The 15,937-nt window shown below is 41.4% G+C and overlaps 3 protein-coding genes across 6 annotated transcripts; 1 reads left to right on the top strand and 2 right to left on the bottom strand.

Moving 5' to 3' along the window:
• Positions 1-104: 104 nt before the first annotated feature.
• On the bottom strand, positions 105-10,795 carry LOC139771131 (inositol polyphosphate-4-phosphatase type I A). Of its 4 annotated transcripts, none has more exons than XM_071703656.1 (19): positions 10,392-10,795; positions 10,251-10,313; positions 9,694-9,896; positions 8,502-8,594; positions 6,946-7,101; positions 6,618-6,818; positions 6,075-6,229; positions 5,820-5,992; positions 5,455-5,602; positions 5,230-5,345; positions 5,062-5,148; positions 4,826-4,986; positions 4,526-4,709; positions 3,356-4,443; positions 2,972-3,276; positions 2,678-2,895; positions 2,272-2,591; positions 1,825-2,092; positions 105-1,548 (listed from the first exon to the last, which is right to left on the bottom strand). In XM_071703656.1, the coding sequence occupies exons 3-19, from the start codon at positions 9,809-9,811 to the stop codon at positions 1,416-1,418; spliced, it is 3,924 nt and encodes a 1,307-aa protein (XP_071559757.1). In that variant the 5' UTR covers positions 9,812-9,896; positions 10,251-10,313; positions 10,392-10,795; the 3' UTR covers positions 105-1,415. The 4 variants fall into 4 exon arrangements, with proteins under 4 accessions (XP_071559757.1, XP_071559755.1, XP_071559758.1 ...); XM_071703654.1 differs by having other exon boundaries at positions 9,694-9,872; XM_071703657.1 differs by having other exon boundaries at positions 2,972-3,237; positions 9,694-9,872; positions 10,392-10,794.
• A 202-nt stretch (positions 10,796-10,997) lies between these two features.
• On the top strand, positions 10,998-12,685 carry Mrpl38 (mitochondrial ribosomal protein L38). The gene is made up of 2 exons (XM_071703667.1): positions 10,998-12,449; positions 12,541-12,685. Exon 1 carries the CDS (start codon positions 11,230-11,232, stop codon positions 12,436-12,438), a length of 1,209 nt encoding a protein of 402 aa, XP_071559768.1. The 5' UTR covers positions 10,998-11,229; the 3' UTR covers positions 12,439-12,449; positions 12,541-12,685.
• A 273-nt stretch (positions 12,686-12,958) lies between these two features.
• LOC139771143 (uncharacterized) lies at positions 12,959-15,849 on the bottom strand. Its single transcript, XM_071703675.1, has 8 exons — positions 15,634-15,849; positions 15,034-15,233; positions 14,826-14,930; positions 14,408-14,572; positions 14,039-14,287; positions 13,650-13,792; positions 13,412-13,555; positions 12,959-13,265 (listed from the first exon to the last, which is right to left on the bottom strand). Exons 1-8 carry the CDS (start codon positions 15,725-15,727, stop codon positions 12,959-12,961), a joined length of 1,407 nt encoding a protein of 468 aa, XP_071559776.1. The 5' UTR covers positions 15,728-15,849.
• Positions 15,850-15,937: the final 88 nt, after the last annotated feature.

Raw genomic sequence — 15,937 nt, 5'->3', positions numbered from 1 at the left:
CGAATCGCAGGAATGTATCATATATAAATATTTTAAATGAAGGATATGGATTTTTGTTGTGTCGCCTAATTGGAGAAAACGAGAAAAGCAAAGCCAGTTCGGCGTTCGGGTAAAATTAATAATTTATTGAAAACAATGTCCAACCTGTTGGAGTCTACCGTTTATATTTACGGATATGGTAACGCGTTAGTAGATTATTGAATTGGGGTGATGGAAGTACGGCTACGTGTCTGTGTTTGGATTCTTTTGTATGACAAAATGTTGGATGTAACACGGAATTCCCGCACGCACAGACGCGTGTGAAAATAACATTTTCCCGTTAAATACAATGTCATTCATTCCTGAATAACGTTTATACAATCTTCACGATATTCCCTCGAAATCGATGCTAACGATGCTAAACATTATCGGATATTCCATGAGTAATAATATGGCAGAAAATGGCACCGAGCTAATTATTCCTGTAAAGGCGAATAATCGATTCAACGAACACGATAGATTCGATTAGATATAACAGAGAGCTTTTGCAATACCGTGTTTTAAATACGATAAACGCTAAAATCACGTGCAATACTGCAACGGAAATAATTGATAACTCATAATTTATTTGCAGCCTTTACAAAATATACCAAACTCGCGAGTTTAGCGTTTACGGTATCCGAAGCATGATATTGCAAAAACTCGCCAACAATCGCGGGTTAGAATGAAGGGTGAATTAGATCAAAGTTAAAAACCTGCACCGTAGAAACAGCATATAGATAGGAACAGAAAACAACAGATACTGAAAGAATTTCCAAAACATACGGAAGTGAGTCGAAACGAAATCGAAACGAATCGGCGAGGGAGTTTTTATCATAATCCGATTCACCCTGCAATTCCGGCCAGCCCCATTACAATACACGTTACATAAATAATTTACCGCTTACTATTGCGCGGTAACCGAGCTCGCGTTAATTCGCGTCTGTTCTACGTCGCAAATCTAGGCAATAATGCACTTAAGTAATTAAGTGCTGCTCTCCGGAGGGAGCAGGGGAGCGTAGCTACAACTTTTATATGCGAAAACAAAAAACATGGAATTCCTCTACACAACTAACAATTAGTTGAATCTCAGAACGCGAAACAAATAAAATCTCAACAAGAAAAAAATTAAAAAGCGAACGTAGAAGCTCTTTCTTATTGTTATATTGCTACGTCCCTCTGTTTAAGCATTTCGTATGCCTAACACGTGCCAGTCGCGTGTCCCCGATAAATTCTCTAAAGAATTACGTCACTTTAACGCATCTCGGCGTTCAGTATCTGCTACTCTGTAACTACATACTTAGCACATATTACGGAAATTAATCCGCGATTACACAGCCAGAAAGTCAAACTTAATTTCGTGCAATGTGCGTACGTAACGCTAATTGGATTCCTCCTTAAGTCTGGGCAGATCCGTACGTGCCGGTCGGCGGTCGGTAGAGTCTGGGCAGCGTCAAAATCTGCAAGCTGTTGAACGCGTACTTGCGCACGCCAATGTTCTTCCACGTGTTTTCCCGGCGACAGCCCTCGCTAGAACAGAAGGGAGCAATGCGTTCACATCAGATTATATAATATCAGATATCATATCAGATATAATTAATAATTTACGAGATGGTCTCAATAACATAAGGAAAGAAATTTAAAATATCTAATTTTTTTAAAGAGAGATGTTATTTTCAGAAATATTCGCGGTACAAAACATTATTTGGCATCCTGTGAGAGTGGAAACTGTTCTTAAAAATACGATTATTGCTATTGATCAATCAGCCCCGCTCAAATATTTTTCTCTTTATCTTTTGCACTCACCTTCGCATACAGTCGAGAGCCCTCATGTACTCGTGTTCAGCCAGGTGATATTCCGACGATAATATATTGACTTGTTCAAGAGTGATCGACATACTGGTCCGATCTTTCGCGCTTTTGCAGCTGGTGAATCTCAAACCGCGCATTCTTCGGCATATTTGCGAGGACAATTGCAAGATTTCTACATTCTTGTTGACCTTTTCTTGCACACAGGTCTTCAAATTGGTCATCATATCCGACAATGTGTGGCCCAGAATCGACCTAGCGGCAACTGTAATAAAAAGATGTATCAATTTTAAAATCTATCGAGAAGAAAAGTATCTAAACGACACAAAAGTCTAAAAGGCATTCAAAGAAAATATCGGATAAGTTAAATGTTTTACAAATTAAATACTAAATTTTTTAAGTGATAATTCTTAGCTTTTTGTTGTCTTTTAGTTTAATACTTACAACGTGTAGATGCAGGTTCCGTCGGTAGATTCAGCTTTTTAAATCTCAAATAATATTCATTCAATCTGTCGAAGTTGTCCATGTTACTTTTCTCCTGTGGCTTCGTGGTGCCGAGACTCTCGGCTAAGGAAGCCATCTCGTTAATACCGACGTTGAAGAACACCGGGGTCACGTTGAACGATAATGTTTGTCTCGAGGAGGGCACTAATGGCAAGAGAGAGTAAATCGCGTCCGGAACCGGGAGTATCACCGTCAACGCACTCCGCGATCCTACTACGCGCGGCGTAGGAAGCTGGAACGCACTAGACTTTCTATCAACTCTGCAAGAATAGCATTCGCATTTAGATGAAAATTTCGTTTTAACGTAATTCAATCAAGAAACGTGACAAATAAAGCTTCCGCCTACCTGTGTTGAATGCCACATCTGGACAGAGTGAATGTAACGGTATGCGTGTCTTCGACCGCTACAGCCATGTCGCCCCACATGTCTATCTCGTCTCCGTAATAGCTAAGAAGGCCTTCGAAGGAAACCAATGGTCCCAGAGTTGTGAGAATTAGGAGAAACATTGGATCGGGCCGTTGGCACCACAGTTTCGCCATTATGCCAGTTACTAAGGCAGTTAGCTGAAATTTTACGGAGTTATTTAGTAGATGCTCTCACATATCTTTCTTACCAAATTAAATAATATGAGACGCTCACCGCTTGACTGAAGCAAACGTCTCGTCTATACCGAACGTTGCACACGCGCTGCGCCATTTTCGAGTCTTCCTGTACGCGAAATACAGAGTGGGTCAGTCTGGCAGTTTTCAGCAGACCGTCCATGGCCTGCCGCAGCTTCTTCATGCTCGGCCTGAGCTCGCTCGTCCAATCGACGATCGACGCGAAGTCTAGGCCTTCGGTAAACTTGTTTCTCTGTCCCGAATTATTTTTGATCACGCGCGTCATCGAATCGACTGCTTGGCACACTTCATTGGAAGACGAGTTACGATAAGTATCGGTTATCCCTAACAATGCATTATGTTGCGGGTTTTTACTACGTTTTTGCATTAAAAAAATCACATCCTAATAAAGCGGCTTCCTTACCTTCCTTTGCCTTGGAGAACGCCGGTTTTTCTAATCCCGGGCTGGACTGCTGCCGCTCGTTCGACTCCTCCAGCAATTTGTTTGACTCCTCGCATTTGATACCGTTTTTCGGCTGAATTGTAACGACTTCAACGTTATGCCGATTACTCGGCAAGCAACCCTTCAAACTCTGCGATCTGCTCAGGCTATTTTTGTTACGCAATCGTACGGCCGGACTGCTGCATCTACCGCAGAGAAATTTCACCTTTGATACGAGGCACATGACGCTCGCCTCAATATTCAACTGAGTGAGATCCCACGGCTCCGGCTCGTCCGTAGGTTTGTAATAGTTTGCGGATGGCGAATTGCACATCTTCTGAGTATCCAAGAAACGCTTGCACGGATCAGTATCATTCTTCAAATCTTCCTTCTCGTCATCATAGCCTTCTTTTTTCTCATTGTCGTGACTTCGCTGAACATTCTCATCGATTTCCGCTTCTGTCTGCTTAGGATCGTCCTCCACGTCTGGAAATATTACGAAATTCTCTTCCGCAACGTCGCTCTCGCCGGTGTTATTGTTGGGCGCCTCGTTTTTCGAATACGCTATGGAAGCGTACTCGCCATTTCTGATGCCGTTCCTCGTCCAGATGTCCTGCACGCACTCGGGAGTGTCGGGCGTGACAAAGTCGTCGAAATCAGGGCTCCTCAAGTCAAAGTTCAGCTGTTGCGTGATCCGTTTGAACGGCGACAAGGATTGATTAATCTTAAAATCCAGTGTCAAAGTGTCGTCCGAAGACGAGGTCGTGGTCGAGTTGTCCTGGACCTTCGCGACTTTGTACTCTTCTAAAAACGTTAAAGCCTCCTCTACCAAGCCGGGATCCCACAGACTAAGTAAGATCCTGGTCTTCGTGATCATATCCTCGCATATCGGCAGCATGCCACTTGTTTGCTTCTCCTTGGCAAGTTTCATCAAGGATCTCATTGCCTCTACAACGTCCCGGCGTAATTGTTTGATCGCTTGGATCGCGTCATGCGCCATCGTAATTTTGGATGTTCCCTGATACAGTTGATTACTTCGCATAGGCGACTCCTTCAGTGCCTGTACTAATCTGCAAACAAATAAACAATATTATTAAAAACTATAATTGTATTTTATATACAATTGACGATCATTTGGATGAGAAACTGTACCTTATGAGTCCGCCGTTTTTGCTTTTATGGGAGTGGGCGGTAAATGCTCCTACGCTAATAAAATCATAAAATCCGCATTTGTTCAACGTGTCGTTGTGAACCCACATTCGTTGAAGATGTAAATTTAAAGGCGCAAATTCGAGAGTACGGTCGTTCTTTCGCGACGACTGCTTGAAATAACTCCCTGAAATGCGAATCATCAAACGTTCGAATATTAGATTTTTAGAGACGAGTTTACTTTCTTTCATAAATACATTGGGTTATTTATTACGAAATAAATATGAATATCGACATCTTCACCTTTGTAGGCGGCTAAGTTTTCTTTGGCTTGGGAATACAAATGTAACAAGTGAAGATGACGATCAAGCAATTCGATTTGCTTCGTATGCCAAGGCTCCCTCAATTCTCCCATTCCAGCTACCTCTTGCAACAATTCCTTTTCTTCCTGTATCCAAATACCCCTGCAATTTGCCGCTACGTTATTTCCCTTCGCGCTTTAACCGCCATTAACATAAGATAAAATGAAATATCCTCACAGTAAATGTTGCGGAAATTGGAAACAGAGTTTGCTCTCCGCCATAATCTCGTGTACGCAAATATCACCCCCTAGTCCGGAATGGAACCTACGATAATCAAATTAGATGATGACTATAAAATGCATCAATAAAGTCGATTCGTTGGTGTAGAAACTTGTAGAAACTTACCTGTAAGTCTGCACAAATGGATTTGCAAAGAGAAATTTCAACTGGCCTTGATGCGGGAACTTAATTTTTGTCCCTAATCTCGGAGGTAACGACTGCGAGCGTCTGTGCGAAGGTAACTAGAAAAAATATATCAATAAGAATTAAATGTCTTTCTCTTTCTGTATAATAGTGGTGTGACGACAAATCTGTCATCAATGAAAAACGCTAATTGAATTAACTTATTACTTGTTGTTGGTTGTTGTTGCTGTATACTGCATTTCGCGATGGTGTACTCTCTGTGCTATTCCCTTTATCCTCGGCTTCCAGATTCCACACGTTAATCGTTAAAAATCCGACTGTCGTTGTTTTCGCTGATTTTAATGGTATCCTTAATCTAAAAAAAAAAATCAAAGAAAAATGAAAACTATTGGAAGAATATAATTAAATAATTTTAATAAATAGCTCCATGTTTAACTAAAAAGTGAAATTTTCTTAAATATAGAAAATTTTAATATAAAAACTATGTATAATTAAATTTTAAATCTGAGTTTTGTATTTCTTTGCAGAGTTTTCGACTTCACTTAATAGCGACACATTTAAATTAAAATTACCTAGGAGTGTCTTGCACTGTACTGAAAGTCACGATCGCGCTTCCTATCGGAGTTGCGGTCTGGCTGACTCTTTCCCTGACATCGTATGCGGTTATCCTGATTTTCGTTTCAGTGGTTAACCCGTCGCTAGCTCGAAAGCTTACCGTAGTTAAGAAATTTGGATTACTACTTCGCTGAAACAAGCCACGAAGAAACTCTTACAGACTGACTTTAGCAACTTAGTAACTTTTTTTCGAGAATTTTTCTCGTAGTTACCTCTACGACTTCCGTTCGTGCGTACTTAATCCAAGTTTTGGAAGATTTCGACTGTACATCTATCTCTAAAACAGGAGTGGGTGGCCGGCCATGTCCATCGCACAACAGATTGTCGCAGGCTAACGATATCTCGCACATTGGTATTTCCGCCGGATCTGAGAAAACGAATTCAGCATGAAATCAATGTGCCAAATTTTACCAACTATGCTTCATGCACCATGAAGTGTGAATAGCAATCCACACAAAATACAATTTTACTATGAATTACCAATAAAGCTTCGAACAAATAGCAAAGTTGAAAAATGTCGGATTGACATTTTATTAATAAAAATTTTGCAACAAATATCTCTATAATCCTGCATTAATTAGCTTCAAAAATTCAATATTAAATTCGTCAGTACATCTTGAGTTTAATTTTTGTCAAATTAGTCTAAGATTTAAAAGAAGCTTACAATAATTAACATGCTAAAGAACGTGTAAAGAAAATCGTGCGTTTCAGACAAAGAAACACTTCTAACTTTGAGACTGTTAAAGTGTTCGCACCTGTGAAGGTCCCGCGCTGCAGCCGCAACATCTGTATGTCGGTGTCGTGCTTGTGCCCGCTGAAGGCTTCGATGCGCTGTCGCAACGACAGCAACTGGCTCCGCATGCACTCGTAGCTGGCCAGCTGCAGCGCCTGCAACCAACTGTCCCGTTCCTCGGCCGTGTTCGCGCCTAACTGTTGAAACAAGCCTCCGTCGAAAACTGCAACATTTTTCCCTCTATGCTTTTTGACGTCGCCTCGCACGCTACGTGAGCAGCGATGCACCAAGGAAGAAGATGGACGAGAAAGAGGGAAATGCAGAAACTGCACGGATGATAAAATACTTGCCTATGCTGAATCCGTAAGGAACCTGGTTGTTGGACGGTTCCACGCGGACCGTACACTGCTCCAGTATGATCACTCCTAACGGCTCCGACCACTGCTCCCGCGATTTGAAATAGAACAGAAGGTTGCCTCGCAGTCTGCACCATCGTTCGAGACTTACTGCACAAGAGAAGCAGAGCAGCAGCGGCTTAAGCGCAATCATTCGTACGCTGGGAGAATTTCGTTAAGGAGGGGGATTTCTGCATGATAACAAGCGGCAAAGAAGAAGAGACGAGGAAGAAGAGAACGACATCTCGTACGTTATTCGGTTCTTTGCGGACTACCGATTAGCAATGATAATCAGGTTTTTCGAAAGAGCATATCAGTCTCAATGAAACGGTCATTAATAATAGTACGAGGAGCGGAGATCCAATTAAAAATCTGTTGCAGCAATCAGACTTAAATCTACTGCGCCTGTGACTATTAATTAGCGCCAAGATAATATTCTTCCCCCTACCAGATAATTTTTCTTTCTTAAAAAGTTTGTATATTATATTTTCATGCATATGTGGCGCATCCGATTTTAGAGATGTGCCCTTTCGAGGGTAACGAGTTTTCTCGTGAGACCGATTACCCTTATATCATTCCGTCATTATATCGCTGCGTCCTTGATCTCTCTCCTTCTCATCCCCTTCGTCAATGCGATCGATGCGATCTTGAACGAGAATTTACAAGACAAGCACTCAAAGCAAGATTATATGCTGTAAACATATAAATGCAAAATGCATATAAATACGTGTATTTTAAAAGATGTTTCCTACTCGTTCTCCCGTTGAATTTAAGTGATGCCTTTTTCATGACATGAACATTTGCATATTAAATCATTGTCGCTACAATTTTTTATTTTTATAGATAGTTTCTATCGAAAAACATACACAACGTGCGAAGCATTCGGTTCCACATGCAAGTAACTCTCGATTCACCAAAAGCGTTCTTTGTAATTTACTAAGCAAACTTCGTTAATTTTTTATCAAAAAAGCAATCGTACAATATATACATTAATCCCCGATAACAATTTAAATAACCAAGTAAGATAGATTACAAAATATCAAACTGTGAGAATTTGTTAATACTGAATAGTTTCCGCTTTTATTCTGATGAACCGAGAGTTAAGAGTTCAGTAATAAGAATATTGCATGCAAACATTACACGTTAAGTAGCAAGAAAATCAAAATTAGTAATTTCAATTGAAAAATTAGATTCAGCATATTAAATACAGAACACAGATGTTAAATTTTCGAGTTCGATATTCCGTTCATTCGTTAGATTATTCGATTCTTTCAATATTTATTTCAATATTCAACCGATTAAACGGGAAATTAGTTTCATTAAAGCGTGCGTTGAATCACTCTTGCAGGTGTCTTATGTAAGTGTCGGAAATGTTCACACACGTTAATCAAGATTAGCCGGGCCGTCAAAGAGCGTGTTAATCGCGTGTTAAAAATAGTGATGTGAGAGCGTGAGATGGTTTCATAAGTATGTATCATATTATAGCAAAATGCACTCGGGCAAGTGTATACCTTTGCTCGCGCCGGCGGTAACGCAATTGAGATCTCGTAGACTCTTATGCGACCTTCCTTTCTGATTTTTGTTCTCGGGTTTTTTACCTGTACCTGAAAATTGCACGAGATTCTGATAGCCGCCACAACGACATCCTAACAAAGGTAAAGGGAAAGGGAGAAAGAGCCAGCGAGTGACCAGAGTGACCTAATTTTATCTGTTACGATTATGTCAGAGCGTATCGATTTATGACAGATCGCGTGCGGAAATGAAATTCTGCGAATCTCTTTGTTATCAGTTTATTAATATCCCGTCGATACGAATGATCATTCTTATCGCGGGGTGATAATTACATATAGAGAGTTAAGCAATAGAGCATCCTATTTTTACGGCCGTAACTCATCCGATTCTATTTTTTGCGCTGTGATAATGTCAGAAATTGTCTTCCAATTAGGAGCGAGACGGAGTTTCACTCTGTCATTAAAATGTTTGTGCCTCGTAATATCGAGACATTATTGTTTTACTAACTTTTTACTCCGATAAATATTTAAGTGGCTGAATTAAACTCAAGTTAATGAACTCTGGATAATATACAGTTTAAAGTATCCGAATAGACTCCGCCTCTACTCTCTTGATACCTTCGCGAAGTTTCTAATGACGTCATTCAAATGACGCACGACAAAACAAATATTCTGCTTCGTGCAAAGCCATGCCGTAATACGAAAGGAGACAGAGAAACGGGTATAAATTATTAAGTCTCTCCGCTGCTATCGCGGGCCTATAGGACAACTTGAGGGAGCCGATAAAGTCTATTTCGTGCAACATATTCCGTCATCTATTAACGTAACAGTTAATAAGTCAACAGCTAAGGGTATACGAGCCTAAATATCAAACAGCTCCAATCAGACTATAAAAAGACTTGGAACGACGATAATAAACAATAATCTCTCTCTTCTGACTAAGACAAAGCTTGGACCAAATGCAGCCATTTATTCTTTACTCGTAAACACATTCAACAATCTGAATGGCACAATTTTCTAGGGCTCTACGTCAAACGCCAAACGAGGAATTCTCACGTCGTATAAAGTATATCGTCAAGCTTTGAAAACGAGGGGTCGATCATGCATCGGTTCATTCGCCAGGATAAATTCTGTTGCTATGTAATTTAAAGAGGTATCTATATCGGGTTTGTAAAACATTCCGAGAACTCACTTTCCGTCCTGCGAAAGAAGCCTTCTTGCCGTTCTCTTACGTACAGGATACCCTCCTTCTCGAATTTCTGCGAAGGCTGCGTAGCCAGAGTCAATAGCTCTTGCTTATTGAATCTCATCTTGCACAGGCAATCAAGCCGACATATTTACAGTTTCTGCTGCTTACTTGTCTCTTATATACTGGAAGTTGGAACATGCGAAAGCCTTTAAAAACCATTCCATTCAAATTTCTTGTTGCGCAACTGTGGTACAAGTTTGAGAGCTAACGGTTCTTCATCACTTTTATTTTGAATTTAATTTACAAATATAAGAGTTAATTCTTCATGGATTTAAAATGCTATTCCTTAAAATTGCACAGTAAGAACACAACTGTCAAAAATACGTATATCATGAAACGCAAATATGTCATAACATATTTTTAATCCAATTGTGAGGATTTAACAAGCACTTTTGGTTTCGAGTAAGTAAATTGATAAAGCATAATTTGATCGAAGAACAATCGTCAGAAATTCTCTCGTGAAAAACGAGGGATTCCATAGAGAGGAGGGGGAGACGTACCATTTTTACAGATGGATCACTGCTCGCGGTCCCTCTCGCTGCCATCGGCATTGCGGCACGCATCTGAAAGATATCAAAACACGCTAGAAGACAGCGGGCCGGTGGCGGCACGTCAAAAAATGTCCATTCCCAACCACTCACGCGACGATCGACGATGAACTCAGTAGCAAACGGGAATCCAGGGTGTACAGTGCTCGCCCGGTTCGCGCGGGGCGTATCGGGGAAAACCCCTGTCAAAAACCAGACGTGTCACGCGCCGCCGTTCCCCGCGGGCAGCCCATTCCCGTCGCGTTATCGGTGCGGATCAATCTCGAGCCGACGGGACGCACGTGCGACATGGATCACATGGAGCGACGAATCGGTCGGTCGGATCGAGCGGACGGCGCGCGCGTTCGATTCGCGCGGCGACGTTCAATGCGTCGCGGGCGAGACGCTAAGGCGCGGCGCGTCCCAGCCAAACATCATCACGATCGCCGGAACAACAAGCAATTCGCGGCGAGCACCGCAAACCGTTCGCGCTAAGCGTAATTGGGCGGTCTCATCTTCGGCCGCCTGTCGGACACGCTGGCGCCATCTGCCGACCGATCGCGGAAGCTTGAAAGTTTCGACCGCCGAATTGAACCTGTGGCGACATCTATTAGCGCGCCAGCGAAACTCATCTTCGTCGTTACACCAACTATTCGCTGTCGCGCTAATAGATGTCGCCACAGGTTCAATTCGGTAGTCTAGTCAAATTCGAAAAACCGAGCGAGAGACGCGAGAAGTTGCCGTATTGGACAATCGTCGCTGACGTCGCTTGTTATCTAAAGAACTTTGTCGAGCGTTTCGGATAATTCGGATCGAGACATCGAGAGACGGGCGGATCGAAGATCGAAGAGCGTTCGGAGTTTCGGAGTCGCCGAGACCGCCGAGACCACTTAGGTTAGGTTTTTGTTCGGCGCTAATAATATGATGTATTATTGAACATTTCGCTCGCGACATGTCTGTCAAGCTCTTGCGCTACCTCGCCACCGATCTTCTAATTCCGAGGGGCCAGCATGTTCGTTACGGCCATCGGATGCGAGGGAAACCGCCGGTCTACGCCCGTAACCTGCAGCAGCGTCTCGAGGAACTCAATCGCAAAGACCCGACGATAGATTTCAAGGTGAACATCGGCTACGCGGTGCCGAAAATCACCAGACGTTCAATAACGAGCGTTTGGGCGAACGAGATCACAGCGCGGAGGAACGACACCGAGCTGGAGAGAGCGTCGCGCGCCAGGAAGCTGTTGGTGGATCTGCAGACGGTGAGGGGAGATTGGCAGCAAACCGACGGGATCTCTCACGTGCACAGACTGGCGAACCACTACGGCGTCTACGACGACCTGTACGGAGATGCCTACTTCATGCCGACAGTCCCGCTGGACGTGAGCTACGGTCTAGCGGACGACAAGCTGGTGAGGGTTTACACCGGTAACGTGATCAAGCCGAGCGAAGCTTCCAGGGTACCCGACGTGACGTACAACGCGGAGGACGGGTCGCTGTGGACCCTGATAATGAGCACGCCGGATGGTAATCTGACTGAGGCGGACAACGAGTACTGTCACTGGTTCGTCGGCAACATCCCTGGGAATCGTCTGAAGGAGGGCGAGGAACTGGTGGACTATCTGCAACCGATAGCGCCGTACGGCATCGGGTATTGCAGATATATCTTCGTGCTCTACAAGCAGGAGCGTCGTATAGATTTCTCGGAGTACAAAAGAGCCAAGCCCTGCCTGAATCTGGAGGAGCGTAATTGGAGAACGTTGGACTTTTACAGGAAGTATCAGGATCACTTGACGCCTGCCGGTTTGGCGTTCTTCCAATCGGACTGGGAGCCCTCGCTCAAGGAATTTTACTACAATGCGTTAAAAACGAGAGTACCGATATTCCGATACAATTTCCCTGAACCGTTCATAAAGAAACAGAAGTGGTTTCCCTTGAAGGAACCCTTCAATATTTATCTGGACAAATACCGCGATCCTAAGCAGATAAGAAAGGAGTTTCTATTGAGGAAGCTGAAGAAGGTTCATCCCTTCAACGGGCCGGAGCCGCCGAAGAAATTCCCGTTGGCCCATTATGAAGAGAAGTACAGACCTTCCTGGCTGAAATTCGAGGTGATAAAGAAGAGGCGTGGATACGGTCGCGTTAACGATCTCGAAGAATACTAGATTGATACTTGGTAATGCATATTGTACAATAAATGAAAGTTGTTTTCAAACGTTACATTTTATTGTGACAAAACCTGACGCGATAAGTTATTCCGGTTTCAGATGTGCCTCGAAAGCTTGTCTGCTGTGGTGCTTGATGTCTGCCCGCGTTGGAACAGTGACGTCGATCTTCTCGTGTTCAACCAATAGCCCTGTATGTAAATCATATGCCTTGTACAGAGGGAGTCGATAAAATTGTCAATTTATAGATGAAAGAAGATGTAATTTACCAATTTGTTCCTCTTCACCGGTCCCGAATATCAAACCGGAATTATAATTCGATACGTAGGTGTGATAAAGGTCTCTGGCTTCGTCCTCCTTCTGCTCGAGATCGAAGTTACTAATATTGAAGAGAATGTTTGCTTTTCTGCTGACCTTCGACAGCAGCACCAAAACTATGAAGTCGGTAAATCACGTTAATAAACCGTTTTATCGGTGACTTAATGTTTTAAGGAGAGAAAGATTTAAATCTGTATTTAAATTAATAATTATAACTTTCTTCACCATCGGTGTCCATTCCTTCAATTTCTGCTAGCACGTCGCGTTCTTCCACATCGTCTCTGTCATTGACCATCGGTTCTTTCTTATTCCCGTTTTTGCCTGGCTTCTTCGCCGCTCCTTTGCCGCTGTGTCTGACGCAAAGCAACATTGTGTTCATACTCTGTAAAGCCGCTCTGATATTCGTGAGCAACTCGCCATGAGCTTTTATCTGATCCTTAAGATCCTTCTCGCGTTTCTTCTCGAGTTCGATTTGCTCCAACATGTCTTGTATACCGTTTATCTTATACCTGAGAGATTTTTAAATTATTACTCGTAATTTATGAGATAAAAGATGTATATTTGTATTAGTAAAATATCAATAATTAACAGTAGTTTCCTTTTTAATATATTAATTATGCTCAATACTTTAACATATCTTGTAATAATTATTTACTGTTCTGCAGTTTTTGTGGAATGCTTAAGACTCTCGAGAACTTGTAGAGCCTGATTCTTTTTGTTAAATAAAACGTCACGGTTTTTCAGATTGATGTCTAATCGCGCTAGCAAAGCTGTCCTTTGCTCGGATTGATTTTCAAGCCTGATCGCAGGAAGGAAACATTTTATAGAAAAACGTAAAAATTGTACATAAATACAATGAAGAAGATATATATATGGAGATCAAAGTAAAATACCTTGATAGCAGGTCATGATATGAACGCACGAGTAAGACTTCTTTCACTTCAGTACAGACATTTTCCAAATGTGCTAACTGACCTTCTAATATTTTATTGTTGGCGAACACATCGATGTCTTTTCTCGCAAAAACGTGAACGCTCTGTAAGTTGTAAGAGAATACCTGTGTAAATCTCTTCGTCGTACAAGTTATCGTTGAGAAATAGATATTTTAAAACTTTATCTAATAACTTTATAAATAGCATGTATCTATCTACTTTATATATAAACTCTTTAACTAATTTAATTATTTTTTACCAAAATTTTATTATAGATATTTTTTTTACAATTTTTGCAAAAAGAGGGACCAATGGACCTATGCAGTTCGATCTGATTTGTAATTACTCACCTCAATGCGCACTAATGACTGCGCGTAAGCCCACAAATCTTTCACCTGATATTGTACAGTACTCAACATTTGTTCTCTGATTTTCATATTACGCAAAACGACTCGAGACATTCGTTTGTATTTCTGCCTGATGTCGTCCAGATTTTCCGCCGCCAGCTGACCCATCACTGTCACCTTCAACATCGCTTTGCATTGGGAAGATTGGTCCTCTTTTAAGGTGTTCAACAGGGTATTGAAAAATATCGCGTCCTACAAAGATTTCGTAGGAACGAGAATGATGTGGCCGCATGAATTATTGGATTCCTTATACTTTTGAGATACAAATACTCTTCGGAATATGCCACTTGTATTTAATAATCAAAAATTTACTTTTCTCAGGATATTTATCATCGACCAATACGTAGAATATATGTCTTTTGCCGTGTTATGCTTCGCGATGGATCGCTGTAGTTGTGCTATCAATCGTTGCTGCTCGCAGTTCGGTAGATATTCGCTTTGCCCCTCGAGTTCAGTTGACAGAACGTTGTATTCCAGCTTGTCATTCGGCGAACGAGCAAATCTTTATGGCTCAAAGTTAGCGCGAAACATGTATACGAATCTTACGTAAGATTACATACTGAGTACATAAGGAACGTCATAATGTTACAATATATTACTACATTAATACTCTAATGGGTATCTAACTTAATGTCATATTTATATATGTAAGCACTTTGCTAATTATTATTTAAATCGTGTCATAGTGAATATTTAACATTTATTAGGTCGCGTAAAAATCAGGCTCTACCTGTAACTCGATACCTCGCTTCAATTTTCTCTTTTTCTCATAGTAGAACTTGTCCAGGAATCGACGTTTCAAATCGCAATCTTGATATATCGCTGCATAAATTTCCTACGAGACAAGATTCTCGTATTACAGTGCATCCCAGAATTATATCCTTACAGAATTCGAGTCACTTTTAAAAAATTTGAAGGCAATGTTGGTCTATTCTTACGGATGGTTTCAGGTGATTAAACGCCAAATAAAATCTTCTGTGATCGCCCAGCAATCTGAGGATATGTTGTTTAGCGTCATCGCGGAGATCAGTGACAATTTCGCGATGTCTCTTAACATCTACTTCTAGGGACGCGACTTTTCTTGATACTGTCGATTTCAATTTCGTTGCTTGCGACAGCTGTAGCTTCTTGTCGCGTGCTGGATGTATCGGGACAATCAGGTATAACTATTTAGAGTTTATATTTTTTTACTGAACTACTTTAAAAAGAGATTTTATCTCAGAAATATCGAAAGGAATTCTTACACAATGTTCTGTCTTATCTGCGTCTAAAAAAAGTTCTATTCTAGCTATTGATATAGAAATAGTATCATCATAAATATAGTTTCATCTGTAAAAACGTTTCTCTAACATTGTCTATAATCTAATATTCTATAATCTATTTTAAATGTAAAATACTTATGGCTATTAATATTAATCCTAAGATAAATCCTGATCTATTTCTCTATCTAATTAAGTTAGAAGCAGAGCGGATATGTCTGTCCCAATTCGTATGGAGGACAGATAATTATGTTAATTAATTTTAAACAATGCTATAACCATGCAACTTCAGAATTCCACGATATCGACTTATTTTGTCCCTGATGAGCCATGTCTTCACTTGTATCTCTTTAGGAGCTTTCGCGCGACCCATTTCCCCGACGTTTCGTGACCTTTGGATTGCAACATCGAGTATTAACCATCACATCACACGCAAGCGAGGAAATTGTCATTGTCCGATTAGTTGCACGCTGCATTCCATTTATTATGGCAACGAGAACGGTAACTATGTCAGGCTAACATTTTAATACTCGTTTAGCATCTACCTGGTAGCGAAAGGAAATGGCATCGCGCTTTATATTAT

The sequence above is a fragment of the Temnothorax nylanderi genome, unplaced genomic scaffold (genome assembly GCF_030848795.1).
Source record: "Temnothorax nylanderi isolate EJ_2023f unplaced genomic scaffold, tnyl_v1.0 TNYL_tig0036_pilon, whole genome shotgun sequence".
Taxonomy (NCBI): domain Eukaryota; kingdom Metazoa; phylum Arthropoda; class Insecta; order Hymenoptera; family Formicidae; genus Temnothorax; species Temnothorax nylanderi.
This window is presented reverse-complemented; position numbering and strand designations above follow the sequence as displayed.